The sequence below is a fragment of the Rhipicephalus microplus genome, chromosome 3 (assembly GCF_043290135.1).
Source record: "Rhipicephalus microplus isolate Deutch F79 chromosome 3, USDA_Rmic, whole genome shotgun sequence".
Classification (NCBI taxonomy): Eukaryota; Metazoa; Arthropoda; class Arachnida; order Ixodida; family Ixodidae; genus Rhipicephalus; species Rhipicephalus microplus.
Genome location: NC_134702.1, coordinates 174,890,757 through 174,907,572, shown reverse-complemented (window position 1 = coordinate 174,907,572; position 16,816 = coordinate 174,890,757). Strand labels below are relative to the sequence as shown.

Sequence of the window (16,816 nt, the reverse complement as noted above, 5' to 3'; positions counted from 1 at the left end):
AGAAATAGCCTCTCAGTGACAACAATAGATAATGTAATTGATGAAGGACTTCCCAACGTTGCAGCATGATTGAGAAGTTGAGGACATGGAGGAGTCATTGGGCACAGCGGACCCGGCAATGCCATGACGCTAAACAGGAAACTGTTTTTCGTACTGTAGAATTTGCTGGGAATCGCCCCCGGTTTACCAACGACTTGTCAGGTGTGCCACGAGGTGTGCCAAGCCAACAGTGTATACCAGCTTTTCAATTTCGATCTCGTCATCAAATCAACTAGCGCCATCGCATGATAGTGCGGAACTTCTGGCGACACCTATCAACCAACGAGGCGTGACGTCATCAACAGCGGAGGATATAAAACAGATGCCTCACGACTACCACTTCATTGGGCACAGCGGACCCAGCAATGCCATGACGCTAAGCAGGAAACTGTTTTTCGTACTGCAGGTTAGTTCTCATTACTGTACGTTTCGAAGTGACTGTCCTGGCCTAGTGGTCCTGCTGTGCCCCAAACGGTGCTATAGCATTGCTTATAAATTATGCTGAAGTTGCTGTTGTGCGGTGATGTGGAAGTAAATCCTGGACCTACACAAAAAGAAATTGTTGAAGAGCTGCTTCAGGGCCAGAAGGCCTTGCAATGTGGCTTAAATGAAATGAAGACAGAAATAGCAGACATAAAAAAGACGATAGAAAGACTTACCGATAAAGTATTCGAAAGTAGTTCTGAGCCCTTTCTTCCTTCGGGACAAGCCGATAAAGTACAGGCAGTGCTACAGTCAGTGGAGCATGTCATAAACTTTCAGGCCAAAGAACTTACAGATCTGGAGGACCGAAGCAGATGATCTAATTTGATATTTCATGGAATACCCGAATCATCCGATGAAACAGAAACGTCGCTTAAGGATAAGGTTGTGAAAGATGTGTTCGAAGTTAAACTTGGCATGAAATGTAGATTCATTGGTCGCATTCATCGACTTGGACATCACAAAGGCAAGTGCCCAGTGATCATATACCTCCAAGATTTCATCGAAAAAAAAGGAAATCTTCGCTAATGTAAAAAAGCTAAAAAGCAGCTTAATATTCATCCAGAATGACTACTCCGCATTAACATTAAGAAAACGAAAACTGCTCTGGGAAAGTGCTAAAAGTGAAAAGCAACTCGGGAAGAAGGTCTCGCTTATTCATGACAGAGTTTTATTGGGATGAAACGCTGAACAAATAAATTAAAGCAACAAAAACCGCACATTACACGCACGTAAAAGATTAGCGCGATATTACATCGACATTATCTTGCAACTGGCATGATGCCTTTAAAAGCCCTAAACAAGTTTGAATATTGAATGTAAACGCCCGCAGTGTGAAAAACAAAACTTATTCCTTAGAAATTTTATTGCTACTGTATGATCCTCATGTAGCTGTCTTAACAGAAACGTGGCTGAATGAAGAGATATGGAACAGTGACATATTCCCCCCTTCTTACACAGTATTTCGTAAAGATCGGCAGGCTAGGGTCGGAGACGTGGCTATCTTAGTTAAAGGTAGTGTTCCGGCGGTTTTATTAGATGAGGTAGTAGGTATCAGAAGCGTGCGTGTTAAAATCTCTAGCAGGGGCCAGAGTTTCATGTTGTACACACTTTATAGACCTCCAGATGCCACAACGGATGTATTAGAGATTCTGAATAATGAAATGTCATTACACGAAAATAAGAAAATTGTTCTTCTCGGTGATTTCAACCTGCCGGGAGTAGATTGGCAAGGCATTGCTGGCAGTAGCCCATATAATAAACACGTTAGCATTATGTTCGATAATATGTTAAGGTATAATTTAATGCAGGTAGTCCATGAACCAACTCGTGTACAGAATTCGCTTAGCTCTGTGTTAGACCTGGCGTTCATCAGTCGTGATTTTTCTGATTGCACTGTAGAAGTTGAGCCAGGGCTCTATGATCACCATCTTGTAAGCATATCATTAGGGCTTCAACCACTTAAAAAGTATGAGCACATCTGTGCACGTTATTTTAAGCACTTTTCTCATGCCAATGACCCAAGCATTATCAATTACTTGCAAAACTATTTGATTGATTTTGAGGGCAACAATGCTCAATTACTTTGGAACAAGTTCAAAGATATGTGTCACTATTGCTTGAATAATTTCGTCCCTAATAATCTAAAGAAAATTAAAAAGGAAACGCCTTCGATGAATCGGAAAATTATTCAACTAAAACGCAGGATAAAGAAATATAAAAAGAAACATGTGCAGAATGACAAAATAAGGCAGATGCAAGATGAACTCACTCGTGCACTTCGCACAGCAAAAGATTTTTATTTCAAAATATCGCTTCGTAACTTCATAAAAAATGAGCCTGATAAGTTATGACACAACATAAAAAATAGCAAGAAACCAGTTACTCAAATATCAGTTGACGGGAAGCCGGTGACAGATAAGTGTGAGATTGCTCAACGCTTCAACAACTATTTTCAAAGTGTATTCTCTAGCACAACTGTATGTGCGTGTTATGGCACATTCTCCAAACTATTAGATACGAGTTTCATATCGTATGCTGGGGTATTTATTATGCTTCTTAACTTGAAAACTAAGAGTTCTTCTGGTCCTGATGAAATCCCTAACATATTTCTCGAGCGATATGCTAAGCTTCTTGCAAACTTTCTTGTAATTTTGTTTCGTGTCTTAGTCATTACTGCACAACTGCCTATTACTGGAAGACAGCCCGGATTGTTCGTTTGTTCAAGAAAGGTGACTGGACACTTATACAAAATTATTGTCCTATTCCACTGACATCCCAATGCTGCAAACTTGTGGAACATATTATAGCCAACTGTGTTCGTGAATTTCTAGAAAATAATGCTGCACAAACAGAACGTCAGCATGGCTTTCGAAAAGGGTATTCTACGATAACCCAACTAATACCAGTAGTTCACTCGTTCGCTTCGTCTCTTGATTCTAATGGCCAAATAGATGTAATATTTCTTGATTTTAGCAAAGCTTTCGACAAAGTTCCGCACAATAAACTAATCATAAAGCTTAGAATTCTTGGCGTCCCTCAACACTTCATCAGATGAATTTCTGCTTACCTGACTAACAGGAAGCAATATATTGACATTAAAGGTAAACGTTCTGAAAGCTTGGCAGTCACTTCAGGGGTGCCACAAGGCAGTGTCCTAGGCCCCCTGCTTTTCTTGGTTTATATTAATGATATTGTTAGCGTAGTAAGCCCAGGTGTTCAAATTCAATTTTTCGCAGATGAATGTGTATTATTCCAAGAAATTTTCCATCTTGATGATCAAGTTGAGTTAAATAGCAATTTAAATAACGTATTGCAGTGGTGCGAAAAATGGGGAATGGTTTTGAATGCTGATAAAACCGTACTGCTCCCTATAACGCGTAAAAAAGCACCCTTGTCTTTTACTTACCTGCTTGGTTCTTCCCCACTTAGGCAAGTCGATAGCTATAAATACTTGGGTGTTACAATAACAACTACCTTATCGTGGAATAAACATATAAATATTATTTCCTCCTCTGCGTTCAGAAAGCTTTGCATTGTAAAACATAAGCTTCAATGTTAAATTGAATGTTAAATTACTAGCAATGTAAATGCAATGTTAAATTACTAGAAATGTTAGCAATGTAAAAAAACTGGCCTATTATTCTTTAATAAGACCTAAATTAGAATAAGCGAGTGCAGTATAGGACCCATACACTCAAACTAACTCAAGAAAATTCTAAAGGAACAAACAAAGACGAATAAAGTGCTCACTGCTCTTTCTGAAAACTTAAAACACGTAGAAACTACAGTAAGCAACGTACAGGAAAGATTGACCGCCATGGAAAAAGAGTTAGCTCACCCACAGCAATTTGAGGATAAACTCGCCGAGCATGAGGTGATGACTGTAGAAACAAATAAACTGGTGCGAGAGCTATCAGTTAAGGTAGAAGACTTGGAAAACAGGAGCCGCCGGAATAACATAATAATCTATGGCGTGGAAGAGGGTGATAACGAACAAAGTGCAGATTTACAACAGCGTATTGTTAAGGGCATTTTTGAAGACATCCTCAAGGTGAATGTTACATCTGTAGAACGCATGCACCTAATCGGCAGGAAAACACAAAATCGAGAGCGGCCAGTAATTCTTAAGCTGTACAATTTCTCTGAAAAAATGTTAGTCCTTCGCAATTGCAACAAACTGAAGGGAACAGCGATATCGATATCCGAAGACTTTTCCGCACGAGTTCGGGACCTGCGCAAAAAGCTATGCCAATCAGAAAAAAAAGATCGGGACAAATGGTGCTAAGGTCACTCTTGTATTCGATAAACTAAAGATAGATGACGACTTGTACGTATGGGATGAAGCAAAAAATGCAAGAGTTTCCATGAGAAGGGCACGTCACGATGGTTGCGCGAAAAGCAACGCGTGACACCCGCAAGCCGCCACACCGTTTTCATTGGTATGTTTGAATGCCCGTAGCATTGTTAAAAAAACTGACAAGCTAGAAGAATTGTTATTTTCGTACACTCCTGATATTGTCGTGATAACTGAAACGTGGCTGCACCCAGACATTCTTGATTTTGAGATTGTTCCTTCTTCATACTTCCTACTTCGGTCAGATCGTGACGGTCGCGGGGGCGGGGTCGCCATTGCAATAAAACGTGGTTTGCAATATCGTAGAGAAAAGGGTATCGCGAATCACGAAAGCGTTTGGAGCACAATATTTGCTCACGATGCTCCAGTACTGATCGGTGGCATCTACAGAAAGCCAAATGCGTCTGATGATTACCTTTTACAAATACATGACTATCTGGTTGATAAGGTTACCCCCCGTACCAAATTGATACTTACTGGAGATTTCAATCTCGCTATTGACTGGGAAAACTTAACAAGTACTAGAAATACCGCCAACAGCGAGCTATTATACGATTTAATGTTCAATTTTTCATTGTCCCAGTTGGTCCAGGAACCATCCCGAATTCAAGGAAACACTCGCTCCATACTAGACCTAGCTTTTCTTTCCGATAAGCTATCCGGTAAAGCCACTGTAGAAGATGGAATATCTGACCACAAAATGTTAATCATAACTTTTAACCTTGAATGCTTAACTACCAAACCCGATGGCACAGATTCACGGATAGCCGTGAAAGACTACACCAGAGCTAATGATGTTTGTGTTATTGATTACTTCAACACAGCACTAGAGACTTTTTCTCTAGAGGAATGTGAGGGTGGTAATGGTATGTGGATTCAACTGAAAAAAATAATTACGTACTGTGAACAAAATTTTATCCCAACGAAACTAAAACGCACACAAAGAAAAACACCATGGATCAATCGCCGTATTATTCACCTTAAAAGAAGGATACAGAGAATGCGTAAGAAAAAGAGGAATCCAATCATCTTAAAGGAACTTGCATCTCAGCTTAAGGCGGAAATTAGAAATGCAAGACAAACTTTTTTTCACATACGTTATCTCGCTTCATGACGGATCAGCCGCAAAAATTTTGGCGTTTCTTGGCACGGCCTGAAAACCCTACAACTGAAGTAGAAATTGAGGGTACTATCGTAAAGAACGCGCAGACCGTTTCCAATGCTTTCAATAGGTATTTTCAGTCGGTATTTACACGAGCATGCGCACCAAGCAGCCCTGTTGCTCCGGTGCATCCTTTTTTAATGCCCGATGTCGTTGTCACTACGGAAGGTATTCTGAATTTGCTGTTGCAGATCGATGTTAAGAAATCAGTGGGTCCTGACAATATTTCAAATGTATTCCTTCGACGCTACGCAGAGCAACTATGTCCCTTCCTTGAAGCAATTTTTAAAGCATCCCTGCTGACAGCTTCTTTACCTGCCGACTGGTTGTGTGCAAAGGTTATTCCAATTCATAAAGGCGGGAGCAAGCTGTCCATAGAAACATTCAGGCCTATCTCGCTAACTAGCTGCTGCTGTAAATTATTGGAACATGTAATCAACAAGGCAATAATTACTTATTTAGAAGACAACAACTTATTTCACCCAAACCAACACGGATTCCGTAAAAACCTGTCTACCGTTACTCAACTCTTGGAAATAACGCATGACTTCGTAACTACTATTAACTCACAATTGCAAACCGACTCCATATTTATAGACTTCGCCAAAGCTTTTGATAAGGTGCCTCACAGTAAATTGATTGACAAACTTGTGTCTATTGGTATTAACAGTAACATAATAGCATGGATAAAAATGTATCTATCAAATCGAAGCCAGTATGTAACCGTAAACAACAGAGCCTCTGATTCATTGGAAGTTTTTTCCGGAGTACCACAAGGTTCTGTTTTAGGACCCACCTTGTTCCTAATATATGTTAATGATATCTATATGTGCCTTGAGCCTAACGTTAAAATGAGATTATTCGCTGACGACTGCGTGATCTACACCACTATCCGCACAACTGATGACCAGCTTAGACTTAATACCACACTAGCTAATATTGCATGTTGGTGTCTTGAGTGGGGAATGGAAATTAACGTGTCAAAAACAGCTTGCCTTAGCATAACTCGCAGAAAAACAATCCAGCATTTTAGTTACAATTTGGTCGGCACAAACATTGCAAGAAACGACGCTGTTAAATACTTGGGTGTTACCTTTACAAGTAAACTGAAGTGGGATGCACATATAAACAGCACATACACAAAAGCCTCTCGCCAGCTGGGGTTCCTGCGTCGAAAACTTGCATTGGCGCCTCCTAATGTAAAGATGATAGCATATAAATCTCTCATAAGGCCGATCCTCGAGTACGCCAGCATTGTTTGGAACCCCCACCAAAAATATCTTTCCGACAAATTAGAAATCGTCCAACGCAAGGCCCTTCGCTTTATCTATTCTAAGTATTCGAGGCATGACAGTGTCACTGAGCTGCGCAGGCGGGCATGCTTGCCGACCCTTGCAGCCCGTCGCCGTGTCTCTTCCTTAAAGTTTATTTTTCTTTTGTATCACAACGGTTTAAACATAGATAAAGACAACTATATAAAGCCGCCTAACCATCACTCCCGTCGTACCAACCACAATAAGTGCATTAGACCATTTATGTCAGACACTTTTAAATATTCATTCTTCCCGTCAGCAGTGGAAGAGTGGAACAAATTGCCACAGGAATGCGTTAATCATTCCTCTGTATATTCATTTGTTCGGAATGTAGAAAGCCTGTTTTATGAAGACTAAAAGCAACTTTTTTTTTATGTTTGTGAGCGCTTCCTCTGTAGATTCATTTGTTCGGAATGTAGAAAGCTTGTTTTATGAAGACTAAAAGCAACTTTTGTTTTTATTTATGTTTGTGAGCGCTTCTGAACACACTGATCACAGTACCCCCTGCTGATACCTCGATGTTTTGTGACCTGTCCATGACTTTGTACAATTGCTTTCATCATACAAGTTTTATTTTCACCATCATCTTGTGATTCTGTTTCTTCCGCTATGTGCGATATTGCCTGGTTTGTACGCGTCTGTGTATATTTGCTCGCCCACCCTGTATGAGCCTGAGAAAGGCTTACAGTATTAAATAAATAAAAAAAATTAAAAGTGCCTGGAAAGAATACAAAGGAAAGCCGTCCAGTTCATTTTAACAAGTTCTCACGATTCGACTCTCCTTCTGAAATAATGAAGGCCAATGGCATTTCTCTTCTTAGCACACGTCAAAAACAGATAAAAAATGACCTTCTTGCTTTTCTTCTGAATCCCAAACTTGCGATTGACCCATCACCGTACCTGAGATCGTTATCAACCAGACCCATAAGACATCATCACGCAAAATTTCTAACACCCTATTTCTGCAGGACAGACGCTTATAAGTACTCATATTTTCCACGCACGGTCTCAGATTGGAACGAAACAACTCGGGCATCCTCATAGAATCTGTTTTTCCTTCGCTCTAAATAGCAGTGTCCTGAAAATTCAGGTTTCCGATCTTTTATTACAGCATTTTTTTTTTCGTTTTCTTTTTAATCGTGTATGTGCTGAACTTATTGTATACTTGTGTATTCATTACTTTCTTGGCTTGACCGGTGAAAATTATTGTGTTCATTGTTTTGTATTTAGTGTGTATTTATTTTTACTTTAATCGCACAACATATGAAGGACGAATTTGTGGTGTCTTTTTTTTTTCTTCTTTTGTCGGGTACATGCGTTATTATGAAATAATGTGCTATGTTGTTGCTTGTGTTCACTATGAGTGTATGAAACACTCACCCCAAACAATCTTAATGCCATCTATTGTTTCAACTATGTCCCCTTGTAACAGCCCACCTGCTTGGACTTAAAGTCTGCAGTATGTAATAAATAAAAAATAAAATAACAGTATGTTTGAGGGCACTCTGTTGCTTGTGTTCATTTAAAAGGGCCCTGCAACGTTTTTTGAGCGTGGTCAGAAAACGCTGCCGATCCGTCTTGGAGGCTCTCAAGAACACGCGAGCCAAATATTATAGCGCAGCACGCGGCCTGGAGTTCACAATAGTTTATCAGTCATCTAAAAATTGCTTTCTCTTCTCTGGAGAAATGACAGAAGACGCTCGAAAATCACCTGTAAAATGTCATATATCAGCCATTGGCTGATTTGAACAAGGCGTGCATGGGCTTTACAAGGATTGCCATGAGAGGCCGTGACTTGTCTACGCGTGCACGTGCGATTACACGGAAAAAAAAGTGTGTAGTCGATAAAATAAATAAATAAAAAGGGCTCAAGGTGACTAGGGGCGCGTGACGTATTTTATTTGCCCCTTGCATCCTCCCTGTATAGCCTCTTGCGTTTTCGCCAAGACGAAAGAAGAAAGAACATGATTGAATGTGACAATTGTTTGTAACTCCGCTCGTACTGTACGAGTTCTTGAAATTTTCGCAGCGTTGAGTTCGTGAGGCAATAAGCTCTCTTAGTGAATCCATGATTACATGAAAAAGTGTTTCAGGGTCCTTTTAACAATGGTCAGTGCGCCCTTGCAGTTGCTTCCATCGCTCCGAATCGTAACCAAAAAATTGCATGCTTTTGATGTTAGCAGAAGGGTCGTTGCCACAGTCTTTATTTTATTGAACATCATTTGTCGTTTTACACTTGGCAACATAATCCATTATGACATTGTGACGATGTTGTGACCAGGTCTGCACACCTACTTCGGATTGGTTATACTGAAAATATTAAATAACCCATTCGCTTTCTGCAGTTTTGTGTGTTTAAAATTGGGAAGAGAATCATGGATTGCACTACAAGATTTCATACCTGCCAACTCTTCCGATTTTCTCGTAAAATGTGCGAATTTTGACCCGCTTACAATTTTACGAATCTTACCTGAAATTTTACAAAAAAATATTTCATTTTGGATTAAAAAAATAAAATGAGTAAATTAGCGTGGCCTTCGCAATTGGTTACGGCGCATTGCAGCAGCTAGTCGCGAAGGCCACTAAAACGGCGCTGTGTTATATTTCGCCACCCGGAGAGAACAATATGTATTGGTGTTGATATCACATACCTGCCCGCATTGTCTGGGAGACTTCCAGATATCGACCGTTTCTTCCGTTTGCACGGTTGCCATGAAATCTTTCAGAAATCCAAATTCGTGTGCTAGATCGGGCCGCATTGACAAAAATGCACGTCATTCCGTTCTAGGCATTTTGTGAGCCCATCTCATTTTATAATAAACGAATTTGAGAGGTGTTCACCTATACAGTAAAATCTCAGGGAGGCAAAATTGCAGAAGATAAAGATTCGTTCAATTCCCCAGTCAAATTCATGTGTCCACTGAGCCAAAATTCGAATGTTCCGAACATTTTTTCTGATCGCAGCTTGTGGTATGAACTTCAGTACTGAAACCGTCAAACGAAGGCCGATCGAGAGTAGTGTGCTGAAAGCTTCGGAAGTAGGTGTGTGACCAGCACACGCACTGTCTTCTACAGTGCCTGTGGTTGTCGTTGCTACAACCACTGTGGACGAAACCGCGGTCATCGACGTGATCATGTATGCGACGGTGTTGCTGACAAAACTCCGCAAGTGAGCACGCCGCCAACGCTCGACCAATCAAAGCAAAGCTGCTTTCAGCAATTTTTGGGGACAAAACCACAACAGTTGCGATCATAGATAGCATAAAACAACTTAGTTTGAAGGCACGTGGATTGAAAACAAAACTACGGTTTGCCGCGACCTCCGCGCTCAAAACTGCAGCGATGAAATAGCGATCTACAAGCTCCGAGGATGCGTGGCTGACGAAAGGGTTAACTAAAGACAGCAAAGACATAAAAAAAGACTGGAAGTGTTTTGGCTTTCATGTTAAAAAAATCTAGTAGCGATCAAAGCCAAAGCCATGACCCACGCTTTCGCAGCAGCTAGCTACGCCGTCCCGTTCGTTCACGTGTGAAGACATGCACGAGTTGTTTTGGCGGAAATCAATTTTTTTGCTAGTTATTTTATAGACGAGAAATTTCGGGAGCATTCGCACTCCCACTTTGAAACTCTCACTTTAGTGGGAAACCCTACCCTTGTGTGTTCGACCAGTCTAAGCCATTATGAGACCGCAACGCCGATGTTTGCGCTTGCGCTTAAGCCCACTCCCCTCCCCTCCTTCGTTTTGTTTTTCGCAATTTTTTCGTTTTTTCATTTGGTGCCAAAAATGGGGAAAAATAATTTAGCACGTTGATTTGACTTGTGGTGGCAAAACATTATGCTTGTCGCTAAAGGCTAACATATCACAGCTAAAATTTTTGAAAAAGTCGGTAACACCCCCTCCCCCCCTCCTCACAGGGGTGTGGCCAGGGGGTGGTGGCACATCCTGGCTACACCACTGAGCAAAAAAATAGTCATTTTAAAAGGGTGTCTCTCCCGAAATTAATGTGGTGCCCCCCTTCCCCGTTCGGGGGTTTTAGCAATTTCTTTGTTGGCAGGTATGATGTTCAAATTTCCATCACCCAAGTGAAAAAACTGTGCTTGTCTCACATCAGCTGTTTGTTGCTGTGTAGTTTTGTTTTTAAATATACTATATCTGTGCTGACGGAAACAATTCTGTAGAGAAGTCACCACAATAATGAGTAGAGGCACTTTAATTTTACACAAGATGTCAATTATGATATGTAAGCTGAAATAATGACTCTTTATTCCCTGTTATCATGGTGCTTTCAGTGATGCTGTATAGAGACATTGGGAAGAAAGCTGTGAAGTGCGATGGTAGTATAAAAGCAAATTGTTTGTGTCATTCACAACAATATACTTGTATTTCTGACCACCAAAATTATGTCACTGCAATCCTTGCAAATGTCTTTTTTTCTTTCGTTTGTTATTATCTATTTGGCCTCATTATAATTTCTTTCAGGGCTTGTTTGTTTCACGTGGTTCACATGTTAGACCGTAAATTGGTGCAATGCAATGTGTTATCAATAGTTATGTGAAAAATGCAGTAAATTGTTCAATGACTTAGTGTTTATTGTGGCACATAATGCGGCATTTTACTTTTTATTTCATGAAAAGATAGTTTTCATGAAATTGATTGGGTCATTGCACTGTTCCATTAGACTAGCTTTGGTTTGGGTGAGACCAGGTGATCATTCATTCACTTACATGTGGAGCAACCAGTGTGTATTGTCTGCTGCTGCAATCCATTCTACGTTGTGTATGGTACGTAATTTGCATTACGCTTGTGTTTTCTTTATTGGCTTTGCAGGTTTCCTGTCTGTCACGTCCATGGAGCAGTCTTCTTCTGTCACGTCCCTGGAGCATATGCGCACTCACACAGAAGAACATCCTTTTTCTTGTCTCCACTGCCATGCATCCTTTTCTCAAAAAGACTCCCTCAATGACCACATGTGCACTCACGCAGGGGAGAGTCCCTTCTCTTGTGCTCAGTGCAATGCGTCATTTTCACGAAAAGACAAACTCAAAGACCACATGCGCAATCACACTGGGGAGCGTCCCTTCTCTTGTGCTCAGTGCAATGCGTCATTTTCACGGAAAGACAAACTCAAAGACCACATGCGCAATCACACTGGGGAGCGCCCCTTCTCTTGTGCTCAGTGCAATGCGTCATTTTCACGGAAAGACAAACTCAAAGACCACATGCGCAATCACACTGGGGAGCGCCCCTTTTCCTGTGTCCTCTGCAATGCATCTTTTTCGCGGAAAGAGAACCTCAAGAAACATTTACGCACTCACACTGGAGAGCGGCCCTTTTCTTGTGTCCACTGCAATGCACACTTTTCACGTAAAGATTCTCTCAATGACCACATGCGCATTCACACGGGAAAGCGTCCATTTTCCTGTGCCCATTGCGATGCATCGTTTTTGCAGAAAAGCCACCTTATGGCACACATTCCTGTGCACACAGGTGAGCGTCCCTTTTCTTGTGTGCATTGCAATGCATCCTTTTCTCGGAAAAGCAACCTCAAGAGCCACATGCGCACCCACTCAGGAGAGCGTCCCTTTTCTTGTGTCCACTGCAATGCACACTTTTCGCGTAAGGATTCTCTTAATGACCACATGCGCATTCACACGGGAAAGCGTCCATTTTCCTGTGCCCATTGCGATGCATCGTTTTTGCGGAAAAGCCACCTTATGAGACACATTCGTATGCACACAGGTGAGCGTCCCTTTTCTTGCTTGCAGTGCAATGTATCATTTAGGCTCAAAGCCTACCTTGTTGACCATGTGCGCACTCACACTGTTGAGCGTCCTTTTTCCTGTCTTCAGTGTGGTGCATCATTTGCCCGGAAATTCAACCTCGTAAGACATATGCAAACTCACTCAAAATAGCATCTGTTTACATGTGTCCACTGAAATGCATTGTTTGTGATGGGACGCTACCTCGTTCAGCACATGCGCACTCACGCATGAGAGCAGTCCTGTGATCGCTGTAGTGCATCCTTTTCGCAAGAAAATGGTCTTCTCATGCATGTATGGTACTCACACAGGAGAGCGTCCATACTCTTGTGTGCACTGCAATGCATCTTTCTCGGGAAAATACAACCTCAGAGGCCACATGCCTCTTCATCAAGGAAAGGAGAAGCCATATATGTATAGGGCCTAAAGGCTACCCCTTAAAGAATTCCTGGTCTAGCAGAGATGAAAGTTTGTTGGTTGATAGAGGCAGTGAGTTATATTTAAGATGAGGATAGATGCTTAATTTTTGCTACTCGTTAGCGAGAATGCTTATAAGCATGGTAGGGAAGAGGAGCAATGTATATGAGTGGGAACCAAAGTCCAGCTTTTTCGAGGGTTCTGGTTTCATTACCCGCACTGCTAAGTGCCCACTAGTTTTTTTTAATGAGTAGGGAAAGTAACGAAGCCTAGCACTCAGTAACATGGGTACTCATTTGCTGAGCAGGTGGCTCTTTTCGCATAACTTCTTTCACACCAGTTTTCTATTTTGTCTGGGACCCTAAGCCATGCTCTCTTGTTGGTTGAAGATATACGTTGTATGTGCCAAGGCACAAACGAGCAAGAGAATGGTTGAAGAACACGCAACACACAGAAGCGCTCATTATGTGTTCTTTGTCTATTGCCTCCATTGCGCTATGCTTTCCCATTGCTATGAATCAACTCGCCTAGATCAAAGTCTTACTGCAATTCGAAACCACTGCTACTTGGTATTGGTGCTAATGAGTTCCAAGATGGCATAACTCTCCTTCAAAAGAGCTGGTAAGTGTCCTTAGCCAGTGAGAATTATACCTTGTGCCTCCCTGTGTAGAAGAGATTTTCTGAATTCTTATCGCTCTCTGTGTTATTTAAAGTGAATGCAGGGGAGGATAAGGAGCTAATGAAGTTGAAGTTCATTTGCAGTTCTCTCAACTCATGAGACATGCATTGTCGTGGTGCTAGCGCAAAAAGCATGTTTTTACATGCCTGATTAGGCTGAATTAAAAAGGGAGTTTTGTTATTTTGTAATTTGTAAAATGTCTCTTTGCATGAATTTTCAGATCTCAAGTATTTAGTTAGGATTGTTGTGCTTCTCTTTATAGAACTGTGCCATAGAAATGTAACATTAAAATGCATGTATCTCCATGAAGTGAATCATGGCATGTAGGCGAAGCTCTGTGCATCGTAATGATGAGTTACCGCATGTTACCTGAGCGTGTCCTCGTATAGGGCAAATTGAGTGACAAAAAGTATATTGTAAGAATTCATTGGACGTCATCTTCCTCATCTGTCAATAACCATCATCAGTCTTCAGCCCTTTCCTCTTCTTCATCTGCGCCATCTTGCTGTTGCTTGAATAAAGCGTCAGCTGAACCGTTGTATTTCAAGTGGTGGAGGTGCAAGGCCCGTCAGTACTTACTACTCACCAGCGAGCCGATTCTTATTGCACTAACATCATCGGTCGGCTTACAGGCGCTTCATCTTCCCCTAATGCCAGGCTCCGGAAACAACTCCGACTATTCAAGTTGGAGGGCGATGTGCTATATCGATACATTTTCCACCCGGAAGGCCACCGATGGGTTCCCGTCGTACCACGTGCACTACGCACTGAAGTTTTGTGCGCTTCCCACGACGACCCGACGTCAGGACACTTGCATTACTACAAAACATACGAGCGCATCTGCAGTCGATTCTTCTGGTCAGGTCTTTCCACGACGGTAGCTTAATATATTGCCTCGTGCGCACTTTCCCAACACCGCAAGCGGCCCACTACTGCTCCAGTCGGGACCCTACAACCACTTCCTTGTCCATCAGAGCCGTTCTCTGTCATCGCAATTGACCTCTTCGGGCCCCTCCCATCTACATCAGACGGCAAGAAATGGATCGTCACCGCCGTCGATCACTTGACCCGGTACGCTGAGACAGCCTCAATCACTTTAGGAGCTGCTGCGGAAGTAGCAACTTTCTTCTTGAATGCTATTTACCCACGTCACGAAGCCCCTCGTGTTCTTTTGAGCGACCGGGGCAAGGCATTTCTTTCAAGCACACTCAGTGAAGTTCTTCAAGCATCAAAAACAGTTCATAAAACAACATCTAGCTATCACCCGCAAACCAGTGGCTTAATGGAAAGATTTCATCGCACGCTGTGTGACATGCTGTCCATGTATATGTGACCGGACCATCGCAATTGGGATGCCATACTTCCCTTTGTCACGTATACATATAATACGTCAATTCAACAAACCACAGGCTATTCTCCATTTTTCCTAGTATACGGACGCCAACCGACATCACCGCTCGGCGTTTCATTCTTTTCTTGGCCCCGTCAACTCTTCACTATTCGTTTGCGACCAGTTTCTGTCCCGTGTTGCTCGATGCCGTCGTCTTGCCCGTGTAAACACCAAAGCTAGCCAAGAAGATCACAAACATCGTTACGATGCCACTCACCGCGTCGTTCTCTGCTGCCCTGGCGACGATGTACTTCTGTGGACTCCTGCGCAAACGCCTGGCTTATGCGAGAAGCTTGAGTCACGCTATCTTGGCCCCTACAAAGTTGTCGAACAGACCTCACCGGTGAACTACCTTGTCATACCTGTTCATGTCCCCTTTTACCAACGCTGCCGCGGGACAGAGATTGTGCACGTTTCGCGTCTCAAGCCCTATCGTATGCGTTCCCCAGCGTAATTCGCGGCGAGGCTGGCCGCTTCCGTCGACGGAGAAAATTAGTGTAAGAATTCATTGGACGCCATCTTCCTCATCTGTCAATAACCATGATCAGTCTTCGGCCCGTTCCTCTTCTTCATCGGCGCCATCTTGCTTTTGCTTGAATAAAGCGTCAGCTGAACCGTTGTATTTCAATATATACAAATATAAATTCATTTCGCCTGCCAGTCGTCTTAGGCGATTCAAGGAGAATTAGGAAATTGGTGAAGTGGAGTATATGCCTCAAAAGTGAATCTGGGAACCCGCCATATTAGCTGTTGCAAGAAATCATTTTAATACAGGTAATTTGTTGGGAGAAATAGTGCTCGATTTGTGCCTTTGTGTTCCAGGTTTCCTTGAGAAGCCTCAACGTCTAGGCACATTTTAGTCTAGTTCAACTTATCACGACTCATCCGAAAGGGTATTTTCGCCAGAATAGCGATATGTTACCTTATAATTAGCCTATGTCTACGCTGTAGTTTTGGTATCCGCCGCCATGCCCCGCCGAACTATGCTGAAGAGCTGCAGGACGGCGAAGTAACTGCACCGACTCAGTTCCTGAAACTACTTTATTTTTAGTCTGTGATAGTATGCACAGATCTTGGCTGACATGATAAGACGCATGCATCTGCGTCATGCCCAGGCCATCTAAACGGTGATGCTTGTTGTGAACGGCACATGTGTTTCCCGTTTCGTGGTTGAGGACCCCGCGAGAAAGCCATTGCCTGTGTTAAGTATGCCACTCCAGTCAGCCCACTTGGGGAGAGAGAGGCACTTATGTGGGAGAGGGGGACAGGAAGCGGCAGAGCAGCAGTGTTAAAGAAAGAGCGGTCAAGAAAAGACGCATGTATGGTTGCTCAGATGTTTTCCTTGTTATGTTCGGAAGTGCTTTCGTGCCTGTAAATATTGTAAAATAAATCCAGTGTACTCTATCGAACTGTGCCTTCCCTGATTGACGTCATAACAAAGGAATTCGCTTTATTTATTGCTGGCCCAAACTGTGCCAAATCGCCCTGGCTGCTGCAACCTGCTACATTTCCTCAAACTTTGGCGAGCTTGCACCTAACCTGTGCCAAGAGGTGTGCTCAGACTTTCAAAATGAAACTACTTGAGTGTCCCCCATTGAAACTGACATGGCGGTGTAAGTGCATAAGATGCAAACTGCACTGAGCCAAGCCAAACTGGGCCAAATGACACTGTTGGAATAGTTGGGATGCAGTTAATGCCCAATCTTTCGGACTTCC

At 42.4% G+C, this 16,816-nt stretch overlaps 1 protein-coding gene across 1 annotated transcript; it reads left to right on the top strand.

Moving 5' to 3' along the window:
* Nucleotides 1–303: 303 nt before the first annotated feature.
* Nucleotides 304–16,509, top strand: LOC142804042 (uncharacterized). The gene is made up of 2 exons (XM_075890552.1): nt 304–445; nt 11,683–16,509. Exon 2 carries the CDS (start codon nt 11,703–11,705, stop codon nt 12,765–12,767), a length of 1,065 nt encoding a protein of 354 aa, XP_075746667.1. The 5' UTR covers nt 304–445; nt 11,683–11,702; the 3' UTR covers nt 12,768–16,509.
* Nucleotides 16,510–16,816: the final 307 nt, after the last annotated feature.

What these genes read in the sequence shown, in the direction of transcription:
- LOC142804042 (XM_075890552.1), top strand. Translation starts at nt 11,703, where the DNA reads ATGGAGCAGTCTTCTTCTGTCACGTCCCTGGAGCATATGCGCACTCAC.